This window comes from Thunnus maccoyii, chromosome 9, assembly GCF_910596095.1.
Source record: "Thunnus maccoyii chromosome 9, fThuMac1.1, whole genome shotgun sequence".
Classification (NCBI taxonomy): domain Eukaryota; kingdom Metazoa; phylum Chordata; class Actinopteri; order Scombriformes; family Scombridae; genus Thunnus; species Thunnus maccoyii.
Genome location: NC_056541.1, coordinates 6,505,320 through 6,526,546, shown reverse-complemented (window position 1 = coordinate 6,526,546; position 21,227 = coordinate 6,505,320). Strand labels below are relative to the sequence as shown.

Here is a 21,227-nt window from a genome sequence, read left to right as displayed (position 1 = left end):
AGATAGTCGTGATGATGTGAGGCATTTTTCTGACATTTCTCCTTTTATGTGCTAAAGTGCCTTTGAACGAGGCTTCTAATCTAACAAGAGATCTTCTCTGTTCTAAAATACCAAAGTCAGCGAAATGCGACCCAATCTGTCTTTCAGTGTTAAGAAATCAAAGAGATTTCTTCAGAGAGAAGGTCATACGGCAGACTCTCTCCAGGAAGTGCAAATACTGTAGATGCTGCAACAATTTGAGCCGATGGCCCAGAGTTATTGATAGAAAGTGAAAAAATTCAGCTTTAGATAAGAGTCAAGCATCAACGCTGGCTGCCAGCAGCACCGAGAGCAAAAGGTCAAAGGCCAAAAGGCCCAATAACATTATAATGTACTTTACTCACCTCCATGAAAGGTTAATACTACTTTTTATCCTCTGGAGGGGTTAGCCAGTCAGGTGGTCAGTCCAATACCTGCTGCTGGGAAATCAAACCCCCATCCCGACTAACTTCTGCCCTTTCCTGCTGCCATTTGTATTCCGATTTGCAGGTCTGGAGATGTTTTAATCTCACATGTCTTCTTCATGCAAAGTCATCATTATTTATGAATGTCATTACTACTCAGAAAGTGTCGCCCGAACCAATTACCTGCCTGTTAAGTCAACATTCAATGGAGACATTCACGGTAATGTATTCTCCCCCAAAGTTTTACAGATCTGCCGCCGCTCTGGCTGGAGGCTCATGCTGACTTTCTGTATTAATATTCAAACACCCCACTGGTCCCTTGTTAAATCCAAAGTCATGGCATCTGTACCTTAGAGACAGCTCTAACATGGAAAAAGACAGAGACAGACAGAGAGAGAAAGAGGAGACGAGGTGCAGTCGGTAATGAGGCAGACTATACAGCTCATATTATTGCAAATGATCGCTACGCCCCCTAACCTGATGTTACATGCAGCTCTCACCCTCTGGAGCTTTTCAGCCAACTGAGAGAGGAACTCTGCTGCTCTCACAAAATGGTTTTGAGTGAAATGTATTCAGTCGTTGGAATATTTTAAGACGGCAACTTTATATAGTCAGATACATGATAAATGTGGGTGTTGAACAGTGAAAAGCATCTGTCATGAAACAAGAGCAACTTTTGTCAAACAAAAACAGAAACTTCTTCCAAAAGTAAAAGTAATTTCAGATATTATTACTATATATTGTGTATTTTGTCTTGTATATGTATTGGCTAATATTTTCCCCTCTTTTAGTTTTCTTTATCAGCTTTGGTTGTAGGAGTCGGCTGCCTCTTCTTGTTCTCCTGTTCCACCATGTGTTCAGATGAGGAAGGGTAGGCATTTTAATTATAATTGCTTGTAATGCTGCTATCAGTATTTGCAATTAAAGCGGTGGTTTCTAGTTCTGATCTCACCGGAGGGGGGTGGGGGGGGGGGGGGCACAAGATGATTAAAAAGAGGAGAAAAAAAATCTGTTAAACAAAGTGATTTCTGTTCTATTACTTGTATCTCTTCAGGCGTCTAAAAATCATTCATATTAAATGATGTGAGACAGAAAAGTCATCACTTGGTTGAACTGCTCATGTCTACTTGTGACGAGGGGTCGGCCATCACAACATCCTGGAGTCCGAGTTTATTTGTTTGCACAATTAAAATCTTAGTACACATAGGTCAGATTTATGATTTATTAGCCGATATTTATATGTTTTTGCTAAAGTTTTCATCATCAACTATGTATTATTTCATTTTTTCTTTGTAAATTTGTAATGATTTGTCTTTTGTTTATCATAGTAAATTATACTATGTATTATACCAATGTAGTTGTTTACTGTATCATTGTACACTGTATCTTTTTTTACTCTCATATTCAGAATTATTATACTTGCATTGTAATCCTTGTTTATGAAGCAAATTTGAATTTAGATAGTTAACAATGAAAAATTAATTAAGTAAATATAAAATAAATTAAATATAATGAATATTATATATAATATAAATATTAACAAAATAAAATAATACTAATAATAATGATAATAATAATAATTGGTTAGGTAATATACAAATAAATTAGATTAGAGAAAATATTTACAAAAAAGAAAATATATTGATAAATTCATCCTAGTTCAGCATGTGCTAAATGAGAAAAGGACAATGTGACGTCAGGACGCGGCTGTGATTATTGATGTTATCACTGAATTAATTAATAAATTGATTGTCATGTATATAACTATATAACTATGCACAGATGCCCAAATGCATACAAGCCAGAACCAGAGTGTTGCGTATTTCCAGCAGAGAAATCTTCAGACCATCACTGTCTACAACAAAATTCATAAATCACGGACAAAAACAAATAGTATATTATAGTTATAGTTAAATCACAACAAACTGTCTTATTTTTCAGGCTTTTGAGACAAAGTTAACAAACTTAAACATGTCAAAATTAAACAGCCAAGACAGTTTTTGATCACCTGTGCACCAGAATATTTCAGGGCTTTTGTCAAGACATTTCATGGACAATTAACTCTCTTAAATCATCCTAATTTGAACAGTACAAAAGAAAAATGGGACTCACTTTCCACTTTGCCCAAATCACACCAGTTTTCCTCCTGAATAGTTTTGAATCGACCGACCTTACACAACCAGGGGAAAAATACCAGCTCTCATCTGTGCAACAGAACATCTGTGGCTGCTAGATAAATGAGATATAACATACTTCAGGGCTTAATTTTTGTTTTGTACAGACATTTTGATATGATTTGAAAGGAATTTGCATGTTAAAAAAAGCTAATTGTGAGGACTAATGTAAAAAAAACAAAAACATTGTATGTCGACTAAAGGGCTGACTTTATGCATAGCTGTAGAAACACTTAACAAACCAAACATTTAAGATAGTTTACTGAACAAATATACAAATATATGATCAGAAATTAACACTGGCATTAGTATGAGAGGGTGTAGGATATTGTAAATGTGTTTCTTGATGTTAGATCTTGATGTCAAATATGATTTGTATTGTAAAAAGAGTTGGCACTATAAGATGTAGCTTCAGCCTACAGCTTTCTTTGGACTGCAGAAATGTTGTGTTATTGTGTTATATGGTTTCCAACTGTGACATCTGAGTAACTTCCTTTTTATATCGATGGCCGAAGAGCAAAACCTCCTATCTGAAAAATCAGAAGACTAAAAAAAAACTTGTTGTTTTCTTGCAGAATGCTATTTGTTAAGGATACCCAATATATAATACACTGTGTTTGGACTATATTACTATATTATGTGTTAACAATACTGTAATAACCATACAAACATACTGTAAACAATACCACATAATATCATAATATAGTCCAAACACAGTGTGTTATGTATTGGGTATCCTTAACAAATAGCATTCTGCAAGAAAACAAGTTTTTTTTTACACAAGTTTTCTCAACAAAGTGCATTTTTCAGATGGGAGGTTTTGCTCTTTGGCCATCGTTATGCAGTTAATTCTAGATATGAAATTTGTTTTAGACATATATTTATGTCCAGCAGTTGGGTTCATATACTATATATAGCATTCTAACTTTGATCTTTTTTGTTAGTACTATATAAAAGTTCAAGGCACTTTAGATGTTTAGATTCTTATCCATAATGTATTACCATCAGGGAGGCGTTTGATCTGTAACAACTTAATTCTGCATGACAGCGACCGCAAACATACAACCAGAGTCATAAAGAATCTCCATCGACAAGAAGAACAAGGAGTCCTGCAACAGATGGTTTGGCTCCCACAGAGCCCCCGATCTCAACATCATGGAGTCGTTCTGGGATTAACACGAAGAGACAGAAGCAGCTGCGATGCTTAAATCCACAGAAGAACTGTGGCAACTTCTCTGAGATGCAGGAACAAACCGACCTGCCGAGTACCTGAAACACTGTGTGCAGGTGAACCGAGGAGAACTGCTGCTGTTTGAAAGGCGAGGATGCTCGCAACAAATACTGATTTAAGTTTAACTGAACTTTGTAGGAGGTTGATTAATAAATAAAAACTATTCATGGCATTAGTTTTGAAAGCATCCTCACTTTACTTTTAGTGCCTAAAACGTTTAATTAACAATCAATTTTTATGTTTATATTATTATAATATTATTGTTATCACCCTTTTTCTATTTATCTGTATCATGTTACTATCAATCTCTCTCTTTTGCTGTCGTAATGCTAAATTTTCCTCCTGGGATCAATAAAGTTCAACTTAACTTAACTTAACTTAACTTAACTTAACTTAACTTAACTTAACTTAACTTAACTTATAGGCCTATGATCTTAATTTTGGCTTTGACAAGATATGTTCAAAACCATGTTTATTATACTACATATTGTAATAATATAATAAGTATTAAGTTCTTTAAACTTAAATAAAAGCTTACCTTTAATGAAATCAAAACTCACAGCATCTCCACCTCCTCAAAACCTCCATATTTATTATTTCCGATAGTCCACAGGTGTGTTGACATTTTATACACATATATATAAATTTATCATAAAAGTTGAGCTGCTGACTGTGTATGTCATCTTGTGCTGGGATGGGGAGGGGAGGAGAGGGGGGTGATTCTTCTTCTTCTTCTTCTTCCTCCTCCTCCTCCTCCTCCTCCTCCTTCTCCTCCTCCTCCTCCTCTGTCCCACCATGTGTTCAGGCTCGCGGAAAGGGCAGTGTGACGTCACGCAGGGCTGGTCTTGCCGTTTATTAGCCAGGGGAGCCAAGTGCCAGGTTGCAAGAGCTTCACACTGCAGCTCTGTCCGGCCAGCGGCAGAGGGGATGTTTCTACTAACCCAAACTTTCTAGAAACTCAGTCAACAGAAACACTGACTGACAAAGTGTCGCAACTCGCCTCACGCCTGCTTTAATGAAACTTTAACTACTTTATGTCTTTGTTTTGTTTTTGTTTTTTTCTTTTTGTTATTGTTGTTGGGGTTTTTTAAATTTTTTTTTTTTAAATAACAGAGGCAACAGTCTGCACATCCACTTTGATAACTTTTGAATGAGCCGGGTCCCGCTTGCGTAGAGTTTTTTCCCCCCGATTTTTTTCTTTATTTTTAATTTCACGTTGGGATAAAGTTTTGAAAAAAGAGCTTAAATAAGACTCGTGATGGCTGTCCTGTCACTAGCGTTGCTTCTTGTAGGATTTATAGTGACTTCAGCTGACAAGGTAAGTGTATGTATCGATTCCCTGTTGCCTCTTTTTTTTTTAACACTTCAAGTGTGCGAATTTTCTTGTCTCAGAAACTGAAATAAATCCAGCTGTAAAGCGGAAAAGTGGGCCGACACAGCAACAGGTTTTCTCACTGTCTGAAAACTTTTCACATTTGGCTCTGTAAATGCGCACACTGTTTCCACTGTGAAATATGTTGACACTGCACACGCATGAGTTTAGCCTGTTACATAAGACATGTGTAAAATAGAGGCATTTTTGTTAAATTTTTACAAGCAGCTCAAGCCTACAGTAAACTGCTGCAGGGGCGGTAGTGTTGTTGCTGCTGGACATCTCAGACTCAGATTATTATTTCCTTCTGGCTTGTACCGCATTTAACGAGCTTCCCCCCCCACCTCCCCACCCACCCCCTCCTCTCTTTTGCAGGCTGGCGAAAAAGACAGAAAGGAGGGTAAGTGTTGTTTAATTTTTGATTCATCTTGTAAATAATTAGATGTAAGTTGTGGGAGTTTTTTTTTTCCTTCCTCTGCTCACTGGAGAGACTCAGGAGGACAACTTGGGTGCACTGAGATCAAAGTGGGAGGGGAGTTTGTGTGTGTGTGAGTGAGGAGCTCTGTAATACACCCCTCCTACCCTCTCCTCCTCTGCCACCCCACCATTCCCCCTAAACACACACACTCACACACACACACACACACACTTATATTACATGAGTGAACTGCTTCAAGGGCTTTGTTATACAGGAAAGAAAATTCCACTTCTAAATCCCGCACATCTGTTACCCATTCTGAGGTTAAGAAACAAGTGAGCTGCAACATTGTCCACGTAGGATCCTTTTACACCCGCCGTTATCTTCTGAACACCTCCAGCACCATCACACCATCAAGCTTGACAATTGCCAGTAGGGTACTATTGCCCCGTGGGTTGAGCGTTTGTGGTTGAGTGCCGCCTGTAGTTCGCCATCGCCGACTCTTATCAGCCTTGTAAAGCAGTTATTTCACCCACTTGTGTGTGGTTTCTCTCAGTTTCTCGCTTCTGTCTTTTTGTCCTTCCGCAAGTTAAAGACATCTGGCCTCATGCGAGAACCGCTACTACTGTATTTGCTCTTCAGTAGTGTGCACAAGTGATTTAAGAGAGCTTGAGGCATTCACCAATTTCCTCATATTTAGAGTTTAATGAGTTGACCAGAGATGTTGTTAGAGTCATTTACAGATAGAGTCAGCCTGTCTCCACAGTGGGGGAAAAAAAAACACGTGTTTGACTTAAGAATTGTTCTGCTTTTATCCAAATTAAGTTATGAACATGATTTTATGGAATATTTGGCACGACAGCTTGTTCCAAAATAGTTATAAGTGCTTACGAGAAACATTCTGTCACTCTGACAGCTTTGACGTCTTTAAAGAAGTCACAGTCCAGGGGAACATCCTCTGTTACACCCACCAGTTTAACATCATCGATGTGAAATATCCTCTTGTCCATCTCCCTTTGTCTCTGATTATGATGATCCTTGGCAGCTGTATTAATATTTTCTAGTTGTTTTGGGTCAGTTAATACAGCTACTGACACTGCTGTTACAGTATGTGCTTTAGTTTAGTATGTATTTTGTTTGCTGATGTGTGAAATTACTGTTTTCCCCTCTTTTTGTGAATGAAATTTGCCCAAAATTGGAGTGGAACAGCTTTTATTATTGTTCGGGGGCACTGATTGTGTCAAATCTCATGAACTTGTACTTCCTCGTTAACAGGCGGTAGTCAAACAAGTTACAGTGAGCTTGTGCAGTTAAGAAAGTTTGCTAAATCCGACTTGAAACGCTTGTACGAGCAAAGCTCATTGAAAAAAGTAAGACAGGTTTAAGGCGTTGGAAGTGGTTGTTGGACGGTCGAACGGCGTCTGAGACCATCTCCATTTGTAATTTTCCGAAACCGACAATCCAACGATCACGACCACTTCATGCAGCAGTCAGTCTTTTGTGTGACGGTTTGAAAAAGGTTTGAACTTCTCTCAAAACCTCTCTCAGTTTTTGGCACTTTTTGAATGTACAACAGTAAGAATGCCTTTGATGAGAGACCGAAAATGTCCGACGTTATCCCCGTTTGTACAGTTCATTGCAACTCGCCTCTCTCTCTCTGTGACGGCTTTTCGCCCTGCCTTCAAATATGGCCGTTCAGAACAGCGAACTTGCCTGGAAAACACTTTATATCAACTAGTACTGACACCATAAGCATACGACAATCCTGTGTAATCATATTAACGGCGGCGGTGAAACGGTTGTCTAGTTTATTTGGTCTTTCTGTCTGTTTTTAGGGCTGAAATCACAGACTTAAATTAATCTTCTCTCACACAAGGGCAGCATCTATATACACGTTGGTCTGGCGAAAGTCTCTGTGGTGTGTTCAAGTTCACAGGTTCATAAGCCAGTCTTTGTTGGCACTAGTTTGATGTGTGTACAAGCGCACACGCCGATATGTGACAGATTAAAGGAAAAGTCAACATGAAGTATGTCATTAAGGTGTCGGGCTACCACGAGCCTCCAGAACAGCTTCAGTTCTCCTCGTCGTGATTCAAGATGATTGTCTTAAAGTTTCTGGAACTCCAATGGAGGGATGAACTCCATTTTTTACAAGTTAAGTTATCATTTGGTGTTTTGATGATAGTGGTGGACGTTGCTCCAAAAGCTCCCATAACTGTCTGAGAGGAGATCTGCTGACTGTGAAGGTCAAAGCATTTGATTCACATCATTTTTATACCCATCACCTCAACATTTGTTATGTTTCTCGACTCATTTTCTAGGTTTTTCATTTAATTTGTCATCTGTGTGTATCTTGAAGCACCAGGTTATCATTGTGAGTTTGCTCCTGATGTTGCTTGCTAAGTGTTCTCTTTACTGCAGATTCAACTTTTATCGGAAAAGTCCGTCCGTCAGTACATCTTTCCATTCATTAATTAAACTTTAAGTCAGCCAGTGGTGATGTGCTTTGCGTTTCTGGGCTCCTTTCCTTTCCAAAAGGCCAAAGAGATGTGGCGATGACATTTTTTTATTTTCCTGATTTGATAACATAAGCTGTTCAGCCCAGTTTAAAGAACGGGTTCACAATTTTTCAAGTCTGTCTTAAAACAACAGTCAAGTATCCAAATGAACACTGAAAAAAAAGGTTTTCCTCACTGTAATCATTCCTCTTGTTCATACTGGCTATTAAAAGATCCCCTTCAAATGTGCTTTCAATGTAAGTGATGGAGGCCAAAATCCACAGTGTGTCCACACAGTCATTTAGTGCAAAAATCCATTTAAAAGTTGATCTAAAGCTTATATGAGGCTTCAGCAGTCTGGGTTAGTCATATCAAGTGGGTATCTGGCATATTTACAATCTTTTTTAGCATCAAATTCCCTCTTTGTGTTTTCTCAGACAGTGTTTCCCTGTCGAGCTGCGGTAGAAGTATAGTAACAAAAAGAGGGACTTTGGCACTAAAAAGACTGTAACATTGAAAGATATCTACTTTGACTCATTTGGATGGCTGAAGCTTCATAATAGCTTAAGATAAACTTTTAATTTTTTATTTTTGTGCTGAAGGAGGACTGTGGATTTTGGCCTCCATCACTTACATTGTAAGTGCATTATGAAGGGATCTTCTAATAAGAGCAATGGTTACGGCAAGAAAAACCTATTTAAATGTTCATTTGGGCACCTGTCTGTTGTTTTAAGGCAGACTTGAAAAAGCCATCCTTTAAAACCTCCACAATAAATGTCAGGATTTGGTGTCAGACCCTGACAATTAAAGACTAAGGGCGTCTTTAGAGAGCTGCAATTTTACACCAGTGTTCAACAATCATGCACATGGAGAAATCTATCATAGCAGAGCCAGAGAGACCAATTTCTCCACTCTCAGTTGCAGAAAATAGACAGCAGTGCTGTACTTGTGGAAGGGGATGCCACTCTCACTCTTCCTCTCCTGTTGCTACCACAACATTTCTTTGTCCACTAACAATCTCTGCACAATCAGTCTATAAACAGCGGCTTTCTCAGAGCTGTCTGAAAAGGCTCAGTGGGCATTTCCTGAGAACTGCAGTGCTGTAGATCAGATATGAAATGAGAGGCAAGGAGTTGTTAGTCAGCCCTATCATTTAACACAAACAGTTTAATGACTCACCTCACTTTCCTTTGACCTTAAAGTCCAAATTTTGACAAAATCAAACAATCCTGATCCAAATCTGCATCTAAATCCTTATAGGGTTAGACTGTCGCACTAATTGGCTGATGATGGCCGTGATTCCTGAGAGAATTTTTTAACTACATCCATATTAGGAATTTGTACAACATTATTGTGCCAAATTTTATGCGAGTCAGACTAATGACCACTGAGTTATGGCCGTTTAAATTCATGTTGTTGCTCCATCTATTGGTAAGGTGCCTCCAAATATGCAGAGGATTGCTTGGACTTGAGGTGTGTGAAAATTCGGTTGCAGTTGCACACTGCATTCGAGAGTTATGACAGTTTAGGTCACACAGGCTACACTTAGGAGAATTTGATAATAGGGAAAATGGTATAGCATACACTATCAGATGGCGTGGCGTATTTACTGTATATTTGGGCTCCTCCTAATATTTCATGCACCAAATTTGGTGAAGTTGGATGAAATTATTTGGAGAAGAGGTAGATAGATAGCGATAGATTTGTCTTGAACCAAAGACTTCAGGGAAAGATTTAGCTTCTTTAGCTTCATGCTCGCATTATCAACACCAAAAACTAATCAGATGTTCTGTGGCTGAGCTTTCCACCAAATTTAATTGAAATCTCTTAAACATTTTTTTAAATATCCTGCTGATTAACAAACAGGCAAACACCGAAACAAAGAAATATGAAGCTAATAACCTTGGCGGAGATGAATATAATGGACACCACTTGTGTTATCTGTATCTGATACCGTTGTCTCTTCTGAGGACGGTAGAGTCATTATGGCTGCTCTGTCAAAGCTGTAACAATGAACTGGGCGCCTCATTAAGAAAAATTGCAAATGTTCCTCTCCCTCTGCACTTTTTTGGAACATTTTCACTATTTAATACCCAAGGGTCAAGACATACACATAAATTAAACAAACAAAATCCATTTGTAAAAAGAATTTAGTTTTATTAGAACTGTTCTCAGTTATTCTCAAGGTAAGAACCCAAAAACACCTGATATTATCATAATCTGTATATATATTTCCCTCAGTGCTCCTTTAGTGTTTCTTATTTAGTTAATATTGGTGTTAGATTGTATTTCATTAACTGCAGTCTGCGATTTGAGCGACTCCTGTAACGACGGATGTCAATGAAGAAAGTGAAAAATCTTCTGTATAAACTTTTCTAGCCTTGTTTGTTTTTCTCTTTGAATAGTCAGAGAAAACGAGAGTTGCTGTTAATGCATATTGAAATAACTTTGTAGCATTGAAGTGCAGACACTTCTCTGGTGAAATGAAGGATGTGTGCCCGGCAAACCTTGGAGTGGTTGACCTTTCAATCTAACAGGTAGACTTAAAGTGCTGTCTGGTTTTCACTCAAACATGTGGGCAATTGTGCCCCTTTTAAGAAGTTAAAGTTAAAATGTAACCTTGTAAAAAATAAAAAAAAGCCACAGAGACCAACAGTACAACATGGAAAATAAGCTTTTATTCCTTTTTTTTAAAATTATTTTTACAAAATAAATTGATTCCAATCTATGTTCATTATCTGCAGGTCCTTTTTCTGTAAAGAGCAAATCCACATGGCCTGCAAACCCATGCTTTTAAGGTCTATTCAAAGCAAATGTTCCTTTTGAATGTCACGCTCTCTGAAAAATCTCCGGTGTAATTCGTTCAATAGTTAAGTCAACGGCACTGCAAATGAATATAAGGTTGAAATTTTTCACTAAATTTGCATTCACCCTTTTTCATTTGCAAGGGCTGGCTTAAACCTTCATAGATTAGTAGGTTGTAAAAGAATTTCAAGGCTCTGAAAACATATTCTTTCAACCATTTTCCGACAAAAACACACTATTCTCTGCCAAGGTTAGAAAAGTGTTGGTTTTTTCACATGAGAAATTTAAGGATTTGTGTCGTCTGTGAGCTTCTCACTGATTTGAAATGAGTGAAAAAAGGTGAAGTCACATACATCCGTCAGGATTCAGAAGTAGTTTTCGGGTTATTAGCATGTGGATGCTGCTGCTGTCAGTCCAATTTAATCAAACCACACCCAAACTGTCCTGATGAGCTGAGTTATTGAGTGTTAAATTTCTAATAAATGATAGCTAAGGATGTTTTTTTCAGAACTCTAACTTTTCTTGTTGCCTATTTAGTCCTACATATTTAATATTATAGGAAAATAGTTAAAGGATATGGCGATTTTTTAAATCTTTTTCTTATTGTTAACAAATCTCATGTGCAGAGCCAAACCAACAATGAACTGATCTACTTACAAGTATTGTGTGTGTATCCAAAATCTGATATATCTTATTCCTCTGTTGTTGTCACAAACAATTAAAAACACATCACTGAGCCACGCTGCTGCACTGGGTGACACGTTCCTTCACTGCAAAGAGTTTTGGGTACAGTAGTTTGTTTAGAAATGGCTCCAAAGACCAATAAGATTCTGTCATATAAGGCAGGAACACAGGTCCATTTACAGAGCTTTGCTAGCTTGTTTTGTTCCATATCACATCCTCTTTACTTTGTACTAAAGTTCTTTATAATGTGCTGTGTAGTACAAAGTCAAGAGGTTGTGAGCACAACAAACTAGTGAACTAACCAAGTGAACTAACGTGACTGAAACAGTGTATCAGTGTGTAGCTTTTGTATAACAACAAAGGACTACCGCACAGAGAAATACGATATATCAGACTTTGGACACACACACCACAATACTTGTAAGTAGATCAATTAACTGTTTGTTTGGCTCTGCACATGAAAAAAACATAGAAATTGCCAACCATATAATATATATATACCTTCATACCTATAAGATTTGAGTCCAAGCTTTCAGTGGCTTTAAGAAAAGATCAATATGCACCTGTGTTGTAGGTCTGCTGGTTGAATGTACAGAAATCTTCTCTTTCCCTTCTTCTAAGTAGGAGAAATGGCTCTTAAGATTAGACCGGGGGCCTCCTGGGGATTAAGCAGTGAAGCTCCACTCCTCCATATACACACTAAAAGAACTGAGCTAATTCTTGACTTCTTTTTGACCCGAAGGCATTCATCCTTTTAAAAGTTTTGTCACACCAGCTTTTCTTTGAGAAAGTAAACTCGGGCTAATATGTAATAATTTATCTTAGATGACATCAGTCCTACACATGGCGCAAAAGCCTTTTATGTATGAATGTCACACAAGCTAACTGTGTGTCATGCATGTTTGCGGAAAGAGTAAAGTTGATGTAACTGTAAGGTATTTGCCCCATAAAAAAGGCCTTTGATGTTTCGCATGTTCAAAACCAGACACATGCCTGCAGTTTGCTTTGGTTATATGAGTTAAAGACCAACATGCACTATATCCTTATCTGTGTTTTAACCTTATAAGATCACTGTTATCAAGCTGCTTCTAACACCATCCATCTCAGTTCAATTTGTGTCATTTTATCAGTATCATATCCGCATGTCTTTTCTTCAAAGGCTGGTCAGATGTATGTTTTTCACGTGTCCAGAGCATGCACACTATGATTTGTAAAGAATGCCATATCCTCAGACGTGTAATTTTAGTTTTCACCATCGACACCTGTTTGAATGTCTTTGAGTCAAAACCTACAAGATAATTTGAAGGTTTTGATATTCATGTTACATTTTTTTTTTTTTCCAACCAAAACCAACCAAAATGTTTTGAATGTGTCTGCCACTGCACACATTTTGAAAAGCAAACCGAGCGTGGATGGAAATTTTGTTAGACCGAGTGTGTTTCAAGGCCCACACATTTCCTTGAACAATTGAGTTGACCACAAATGAGTCAATGAACAAGGAGCTGCGAGTAAAGAAAAAACAACAGGAAAAAAAAAAGCGTAGGAAGAACTTCTGAAAGAACAGTGTGAAAGTGGGTGAGACCACACCGTTTGTCCCTGTTATAATCTAATATATTTCTTAACACGCCTGTCATTTGTTTGTTTTAGCTAGTTTAACATCTATATTTTGTAGCATTGCTTTTACATACTATCACAGGTTTTTGTTTGTGTTTAGCGTTGTTGTGTTACATTTATTTACATCTGTATTTCACTTATTGTCTATCGATTTAAGTCCAGAGTTTCTTGAGTTATATATTATACCTACCATGCTTTCCAAAAGACAAAGGGGGACTTCCTGCTTTTAATCTCTCACTGTCATCACCATTGATGTCATGTGTCAGACCAAGTATGGGTGGACTTATTTTTTTTAGTTAAATGTTTGGTTTAGTAATTTATTTGACTCTTACTTATCTTGGCTCACGCTGAGGACCATGCGGTGGATGATGTAGTTGTGTAAACAATGTTAACTGATATAAGTGGATTGTTGTTTACGTATTATAGGTGGGAGACTGAAACAACCCTCCAAGAAAGATGGTTCTGCGTAGATAGCATGGAGGGCCTATTTAAGGGGAGAGCAGGAATGAGAGGATGTCCGTGTAGATGTGTGCACATGAGCATGCCTAAGTTTGAGTTATCCTGAGTTAAGCCAATTAAGATAAGTTTGATTTGCCTGCGTTCATTTAATTCTTTTAATAGACTTGTTATGGTTACAGGGGTCAGAATAAATCACCATCCTAGCGACTCTGGTCAGCTTTTCTCACAAACAGGATCTTTTTCTTTGCTCTGTAACTGAAATGCTTCAGCCTGCAGTTGTGTTCCCGGATCTACCAGAACCAGAATGACTCAGAAGAGACACTGCCATCAGTCTTAATGACATTTGGGTTGAGGCCATTTGTATCGGAGAATAAGGCTGTATTCAGGCTGCCTCAGAAATGCAGCATCCTCATTCATTTCAATGAGACATAAAAGTTGAGCCTGTATTGTTAAATCAAATATGTATAAGCAAACCCTTCATATAGAATGCCTGATAGCGTGTACCATGCAGCGTTGATGATGATTTACCTCTCAAGCATCAAGACAACAAGTGATTGCTGCTGTAATAACTTCCAAAAGTCATTGTGAGTTTTTGTAGTGCAGTGTCTCGGCATCTGATAAATGTTACTTGTTATGCCAGTTATAATGTACCAACTCAACTGTATCAGTCTCAGTACTTGTCTAGTGCTAAATCGATTATCAATTAGTCAAAGGTAAAAATGTAATCAACAAATTATTTAACTGATGAATCATTTATAATTTACGATGCAAAAATCCCAAACATTCAATGGATTCAGCTTCTTCTCCAATGTGAGGGTTTGCTTTACTCTGTTGTTTTTTTTCTCTGCATTCCTCAGTTTTGTATCGGTTTTAATTAAATGTCTTTGGGACATCTTGAATCAAACAAAACAACCAATTTGAAGACATCACCTTGGGAACTTTTGAAGTCTATTTTTCACTGCTTTTGAATTGTTTTTGACAACAACAAAAGACGGCTTAAGCGCCCGCTGGGCTTTGCTGCATTGAGCAATAGAGTTCAGAGCATCCTGTTTTCTGCACATGACATGAATATTTGAACTGAAAAAAATGAAAGTTATTGTATTTATATTGCATTTCTGTTACAAACAAGCAGTGGTGTCTTGTTGATTTTGTACTTCCTGCTTCCTTTAACTGAAAAACATCTCTTCTTCTTTGTCATTGTGTCACAGACCAGCTAACCAGCAGGCTGAAGGAATACGGCCTGGTCACTCCCTTCAGCACCGACTCTCACGGACATTACCTGTCACATCTGCTGTCTGCCACTCACAAGCAGCGTGTAAAGAGGGAGATTTTTTCTACCAGTGAATCTGAACAAAAACTTTTCTTCAATATCACCGCCTTCGGTAAAGAGTTCCACCTCCGCCTGCAGCCAAACAACAAGCTGGTGGCGCCGGGTGCTATGGTGGAGTGGCACGACGAGGTCCAAGGCTTTGGCAATGTCAGCGACAGCATGGGTGACGACACCGGTTTGGACGCCAACCAGACTGAACCAATCGGCATGACGGAGAGGATACTGCGCCGTGAGCTGTTAAAGACGGACTGCACCTTTATCGGTGACATCACAGACGTCCCTGGGGCCTCGGTTGCCATTAACAACTGTGACGGATTGGTAAGTCCTTCTCAGCCATAAAGCTCCTAACTTCCCCACCCCCTCAAACCCTATCTTTTCATTACAAAAGTGCCATGACCTTATCAACTGACACTAAGGGATTTTAGATGTCCATGACTCCTTGAGTTTAGCCTTTTTTTTACGTCAGCACTCAGCATTTTTACAGCACATTGTTCTTGGAGATATTCTTCAGGCTGACGGATGGTATAGCTTTTTGTACAGAAGTTTGTCACGGGTGAGTGGCCATCCATTGCACCCACAAACCAAATGGATTCTCCCCCAACCTCTTCCCAACATAAAACACGAGTCCCCTTTGTGCGCCACAAAAGTCTGCAGTCCTATTCTCCCCATCACCCATCCTCATAAAACACTTGAACAGTAATTGGGGAATGACCAGGGCCAAAATCTCCTCGAGTAGACTGACGAAACATCTCTGCATTCAAAGAAAGACTCAGTAAGCCGAATCCAAAGAACTTCAAATGAAGTTGTCTGCTGAGGTGCTGCAGACTTTTGAAAAGCAACACAAAGGATATACTGTAACTCATGATTCCTGATAAGGAGTTCAGAATCAACATGCAAAGCCTGCTATATCTAATCTTTTCATTACTAAAAGCAATTCAACAGAAGAGATTAAACTAACAATGAATTTAAGTAGTTAACAAGTATCGTCTGCGTAGCTGCGGTCAGATATTGCTGAAGTACAGTTTGGTCCTGAAGAGGAAACAGGTGAAATTCTGGTAAACTGAGTTTGTTTCCTCCTGAACAGATTCAGGAAAGAGGACAGGAATCGGTAATTAAGGATAAGAGTCACCTCATGTCTTACTACTTACTTAGGTTTTAGTTTCTTAAGGGGATTTTTTGATTAGAATAAGAAGATAACACCAGTCTTACCAGTCAGGTAAGAGTTTAAGATTGCAGTTTTGTAAAAGTATATATGCTTAAACAAGCAAAATCAAGTACAGTCATCCCAGCTGCATATCAAGAGGCACAGCAGTCCCTTCAGGACCACTTAAAAGTGTGACACATGGATATGATGATATTGAGCAAGAGAGCCTTGGGGACTTAAATCACTGTGAAACCTGAATGCAGAGCCTGACGATCTGCAAGACGTGCATGCGTGTCCTCAGGATTTGATTCTTGGAGAATGGCCAAAAGGTGTGATGCAGGGGTTCACTTTATTCTTTCCATATTACAACACTTGTAACAAGGCAGCACATGTAGAGAGAGACTCTTAACAGGCAGGTGTGAGAGATAGTGAGTGTGTGATGTTGACCTGTGTTTCCGGAAGGCGTGGGAGGAGATCAAAAGCGGGATGACTTCCCAGCCAAATTTAAACAGGTTGATTTGGTTTTACTTTAAACTCAAGTCAACCATCAGATGATGTCAGATGTAGAACAAACAGTGTTTCTTCCCAAACTCTTGCAGTGTGTGGACTGAAATAAAACAAATAGACCTCTTGAAAATAGAGAACATCAACCTTTTAAATGCAATTTAGGGAAAACCAACCCTTGAATCTAATGTTCCTACAACTGCAGCACAGTCTCTTAAACATTGGTTTTGCTCTGGGTGATCATTTTATCATTCCAGGCAGATAGCAGAAGCACTACTGGAGTAATGTACAGAGTGCTACCGTTAGCTGTCTTTCTTTAATGGATCCAGATATGGTTATGGCTTATTAACAGAGGACTAATTTCCAAAATGACCTCCAGCACACTTATTAGAGTTTCTGAATTTAGCAATAGAGACCATAATGACTCGTTGAAGAAAAAGTATTGAGTTTCTAGAGAGAAGTTGACGATTTTTGAATGGGAGTCCATTGGAGCATCTAGCGGCCGTCAGTGGCATTGCACTTTAAGTCACTTCCGTGTTGGCTTCAGCCTCAAGCTGTGGTAGTTGTTGTTTGATTAAAAGTCACACCTGCTGGAAAACACTAATGGATTTCTGTCAGTGTAGCACATTAAATACAATTAAAAGGTCTTATTTTTGGTACATACTGTTTCACGCCAAATAAGTACAAAATAATGTCAAAACAAACACCAAGGAGATTTTTTTCAAAAAGCACATTATAAGTGTCCATGGCTCTATTCTGAGGTTTTCCTGCTGTGGTTAAACAAAATTATGTGTCCTCTTTGTCACTCTGTTGTGCCACATAAATTATGTTTTATTAAAACCACTGACATACTGGTCAGACCAGTTTGCTTTATTCTTTTTTATGGGAGCAACTGTGGCATCTCTATGTGTAATTCTAAATAATATAACCACTGACAATATTACCAAATCAGTGGTAATCAAATGTCCTCAGCCAAAATAACGCCAGTCTGATGTTTTAGTCAGTCCTCTGCACTGCAGTATTCGGCTGTTTCCTTTGATTGGAGCAGGAGGAAGCAGTTCATCACTTGGGCAGATTCAGTCTTTTTTTTCTGAAAGTCATTTATAGTTGAAGCTCGCAGGAGATTCAGGCCTGAGAGGGGGCCACACAGGATGTGAGAGTTTTGCTTTGTAAATACTGTTGTGGCAGGATGTCACTTTGAAGACGCTAAGAGCCATCAACGATAAGTCGCTTTGCCCGGCGGAAGACTGCTGCCGCTGTACAACACTGTACCACACCGTATAAATCACACCGTACTAGACAATACTGTCACTGGTTATTGATCACTAAAAATGATCCAAATCTGATTTGAAAAAAACAATAATAAAATTATTTTTAAAAATAACTGTTAAAACAGTGCAGCTATTACTTGCTTTTTGACTTACTTAGAGGAACTTTGGCACACAATCAGAAGCTCATTTGTGTTTTCTCCCCATTTTTCTCTTTACTTTATATCTTTTTATACGTACCAAGCCGTCAACATTATGAAACAACTTTAAACTGTTGTGATTTGAATTCTTTAACAGCAGAAAATAAAACATTTTGGATTTATCGGGATATAAAATCTGGGTAAAAATCAATTCAACCTGATCTGCTTTTAAAAAGTTATTTGGAGGTGAAAATGACTGAAAAACAAAAATACTATAGGCCTATTATACTCCACTCTGAAGTCAACATCACAAGAAGACTTCATTAACTTTAAACTTTGGTGATCAATGTTCTGTAATAGCAGGATACAACATGCTGAGTCATAAAACTGAAACTGAAAACCAGTTTTAACTGACATGCCCGTCATATTTACCATACTATACTATACTATACTATACTATACTATACTACACTCTGCACCTTTACTATTTGTTCTGCTAACTGGTTTAATGTAGATCATTTTTCTCTCCTCACATTGTTTGCAGCCTAAATGCAAAGCATGCAGGACTGCATAACTTGAGATCAAACACTCACCAAACCAGTGGTTGCTGATGAAAAAGCCTGTCGTTGAGGGCCAGTGGTCTTTGATCTCAAGTGGTAGCCCTAGCCCTCACTAGGTGTGTGTTTTACTGTTTGTTAATTATAGCCAGCCTGCTGTCTGGAAGTCTTTACTGCAGCAGGCAGGCAGGCAGGCAGGCAGGCAAGCTGCCTCACTTCTAAATGCTTATGAAGCAGATACTTCCTCTGCTTCAGCAGCAGGAGCAGCAGCAGCAGTGTGTGGGGGGGTGAAGCGAGGGTGTCCTTCACTGGCTTTCATGTTGCATGCTTGTCAGAGAAACCGGGGAGAGGGCTTTCTTGATAAAGTGGGTGCAACATATCAGCGATGAGCCCTGTTTTCTGCCTCTCTCGGATTTATATGCAGAAGCCGAAACAAGTCTGTCAGGATCACGGAAGAGGTCACATTCACATATGGTGCTGAGTCGGATCTTCACATTAGTCCATTTATTTCTCATGTTCACGCCAATAATGATAAGATTTACTGTGTGTTACAAACCTTGTTTGACCTCATTATCAGAGTTTTAAAGCCTGACTTCTCTAGCAGCTGTTTGTACAGTGAGAGACTTTGCAGCTTTCAGAGAGAGTCTTATTAATGTTTATTTAATTTCACAAATTGATATGTCCTATTAACCCTTTAACATCCACAATCCCTTTTGTGTGATCTGCCTACATTAAGACAAGTCAACCATCTTTTATCTTGAATGTTAGACATTTCAACATTAAGTTTTCAAGGACTGATTACACTGATAGACTGCCTTTAGGGTAGTGAAACCACATTTTTAAGGTTCTAGTCATATATTGTGCCTTGCATTGTACCTGGATTCCTTTAAGGATATGGCTTTTTATTTTTTAAATGACCACAATGTTTTTAAAGAGGATAATATAATATATCAACATGTCATATATCAAATCATATTCATGTAACGTTTTGTAGTAATAGCTATGGATCAGGTATCAGCTGTGACTGGTAGATACCCTGAGTTCAGGTATCAGAATCAGTATCTGAAGAGAAAAAGTTTGAATGGTGCATCTTCTGCGTAGTGAAACAGTGAGTCAAAATAAGCAAAGCTTTTCCTAAAAGTGATGTCATTGCTCTGAAATGACTGATTAAAAGATTGTGTTACCAACTTTGTGGATGTTGCGATTACACATATAATTGAGATGCATGTTCTTCTTCATGGTTCAGTTTGAATGATCTCAGATATTTGCATAGAAAGAAAGAATGCCGGTTGTTACTGCAGGTCTTTTGCAGTTTGGCTAAAATGAACACGACGGTGATTGTGCTCAGCAGCAGACTGTCTTGTTTGTGAAACCTCTCCTCCACTGAGAAACACTGCAGCCTTGTGTGGTGCAGAAACTGCAGCCGACTCTCTTAGATACTCCTCAGGTCAATGTGTGGCCCTTTTTGAGAATCAATTAGACATATCCTTAAACTTGAGCTTGTTCCAAACTTCTGTCACTCATGCATGTGGATACACACTGTTATATCCATTTGAAATCTTAGATTGTCTTTTTCAACTGTTTTTTGGATATATGGACTTCAAGAAGGCATTTGCTTCCGTTTACGGGATATACAGTAATAACAGTGTTTGATCCTTGAAACACACCTGGTCTGTATGGCTTTTTTTTTTTTAGTTTTTTGTGAAGGGATGGTAGTTTTACAAGTACAGGATGTCCATCGTAAACAGCCAGGAGGAGGAAAGCGGGCTTAGCAGAGGATTGTTGGTTATGTCAGTCTTATTTCTTTTTCTTTTTTTTTGGTCACGTGGACTCGGTTCCTAAGAAAAATGATGAGAGCAAACAAAGGAATGTAACTGACCTCGAGATGTCATAAGTGGGTGTATAGCGTATCGTTCCCGTCCTCCTCCTCCCCTGACATGACTCTGAGTTCATGTTTGGTCTCTCCTCATGTGTACGCTCACAGGGTTCCCTTGTCACAGCGCTGATGGTTCACATACTGCAGATATTTTATTGTGGAGATGTTCCCCAGAAAAGGCAAAGAGAGGATGCTTCTCATGTCTGATGTATTTTTGGTTCTTAAGTACTCTGATCATTATCTCGGGCTCTGTCTTTTGTCCAGCTATGCAGAGCACGAAAGATGATTGGGCAGGATAAATTAATGACGTGTCTTTAAAACACACACACACACACACACACTAACACACTCATGCACGTTCATAAATGACATGATGGTTAATGGAGCCCGAGGCCTCAAAAGCATTCAGACTTTCAATTTTCCCTTCAGCCTTCAGAGACATTCAACAGATGTTAAGCCACGAACAAGCTTGATTTTACTTTTCACACTGATGTGAAAGTAGTGTGCAGTGCTGAATTATATTATTTTGGATTACTCCTGTTGTATCCTCTAGGATGTAACCCGCAGTCTCTTTCCAGGTCTTTGGGAGCACTACTGCAAGAAACTTGTATAAAGAAAGTTGTATAAAGCCTTTTGTAGCTCCAGAGGGAGCTGCGTGAAATCTAAATTGCCTCAAGTAGTGTCATTTGAGTCAGCTTCGTTCGGAGATG

The 21,227-nt window shown here is 38.6% G+C and overlaps 1 protein-coding gene across 1 annotated transcript in view; it reads left to right on the top strand.

Moving 5' to 3' along the window:
* Window positions 1–4,756: 4,756 nt before the first annotated feature.
* Window positions 4,757–21,227, top strand: part of adamts3 (ADAM metallopeptidase with thrombospondin type 1 motif, 3) — a 152,461-nt gene continuing 135,990 nt past the window's right edge. The window contains exons 1-3 of the mRNA XM_042422035.1: window positions 4,757–5,166; window positions 5,596–5,620; window positions 14,907–15,346. Coding sequence (XP_042277969.1) covers window positions 5,107–5,166; window positions 5,596–5,620; window positions 14,907–15,346 — 525 coding nt within the window. The 5' untranslated portion in view covers window positions 4,757–5,106. The remainder of the gene's footprint in view (window positions 5,167–5,595; window positions 5,621–14,906; window positions 15,347–21,227) is intronic.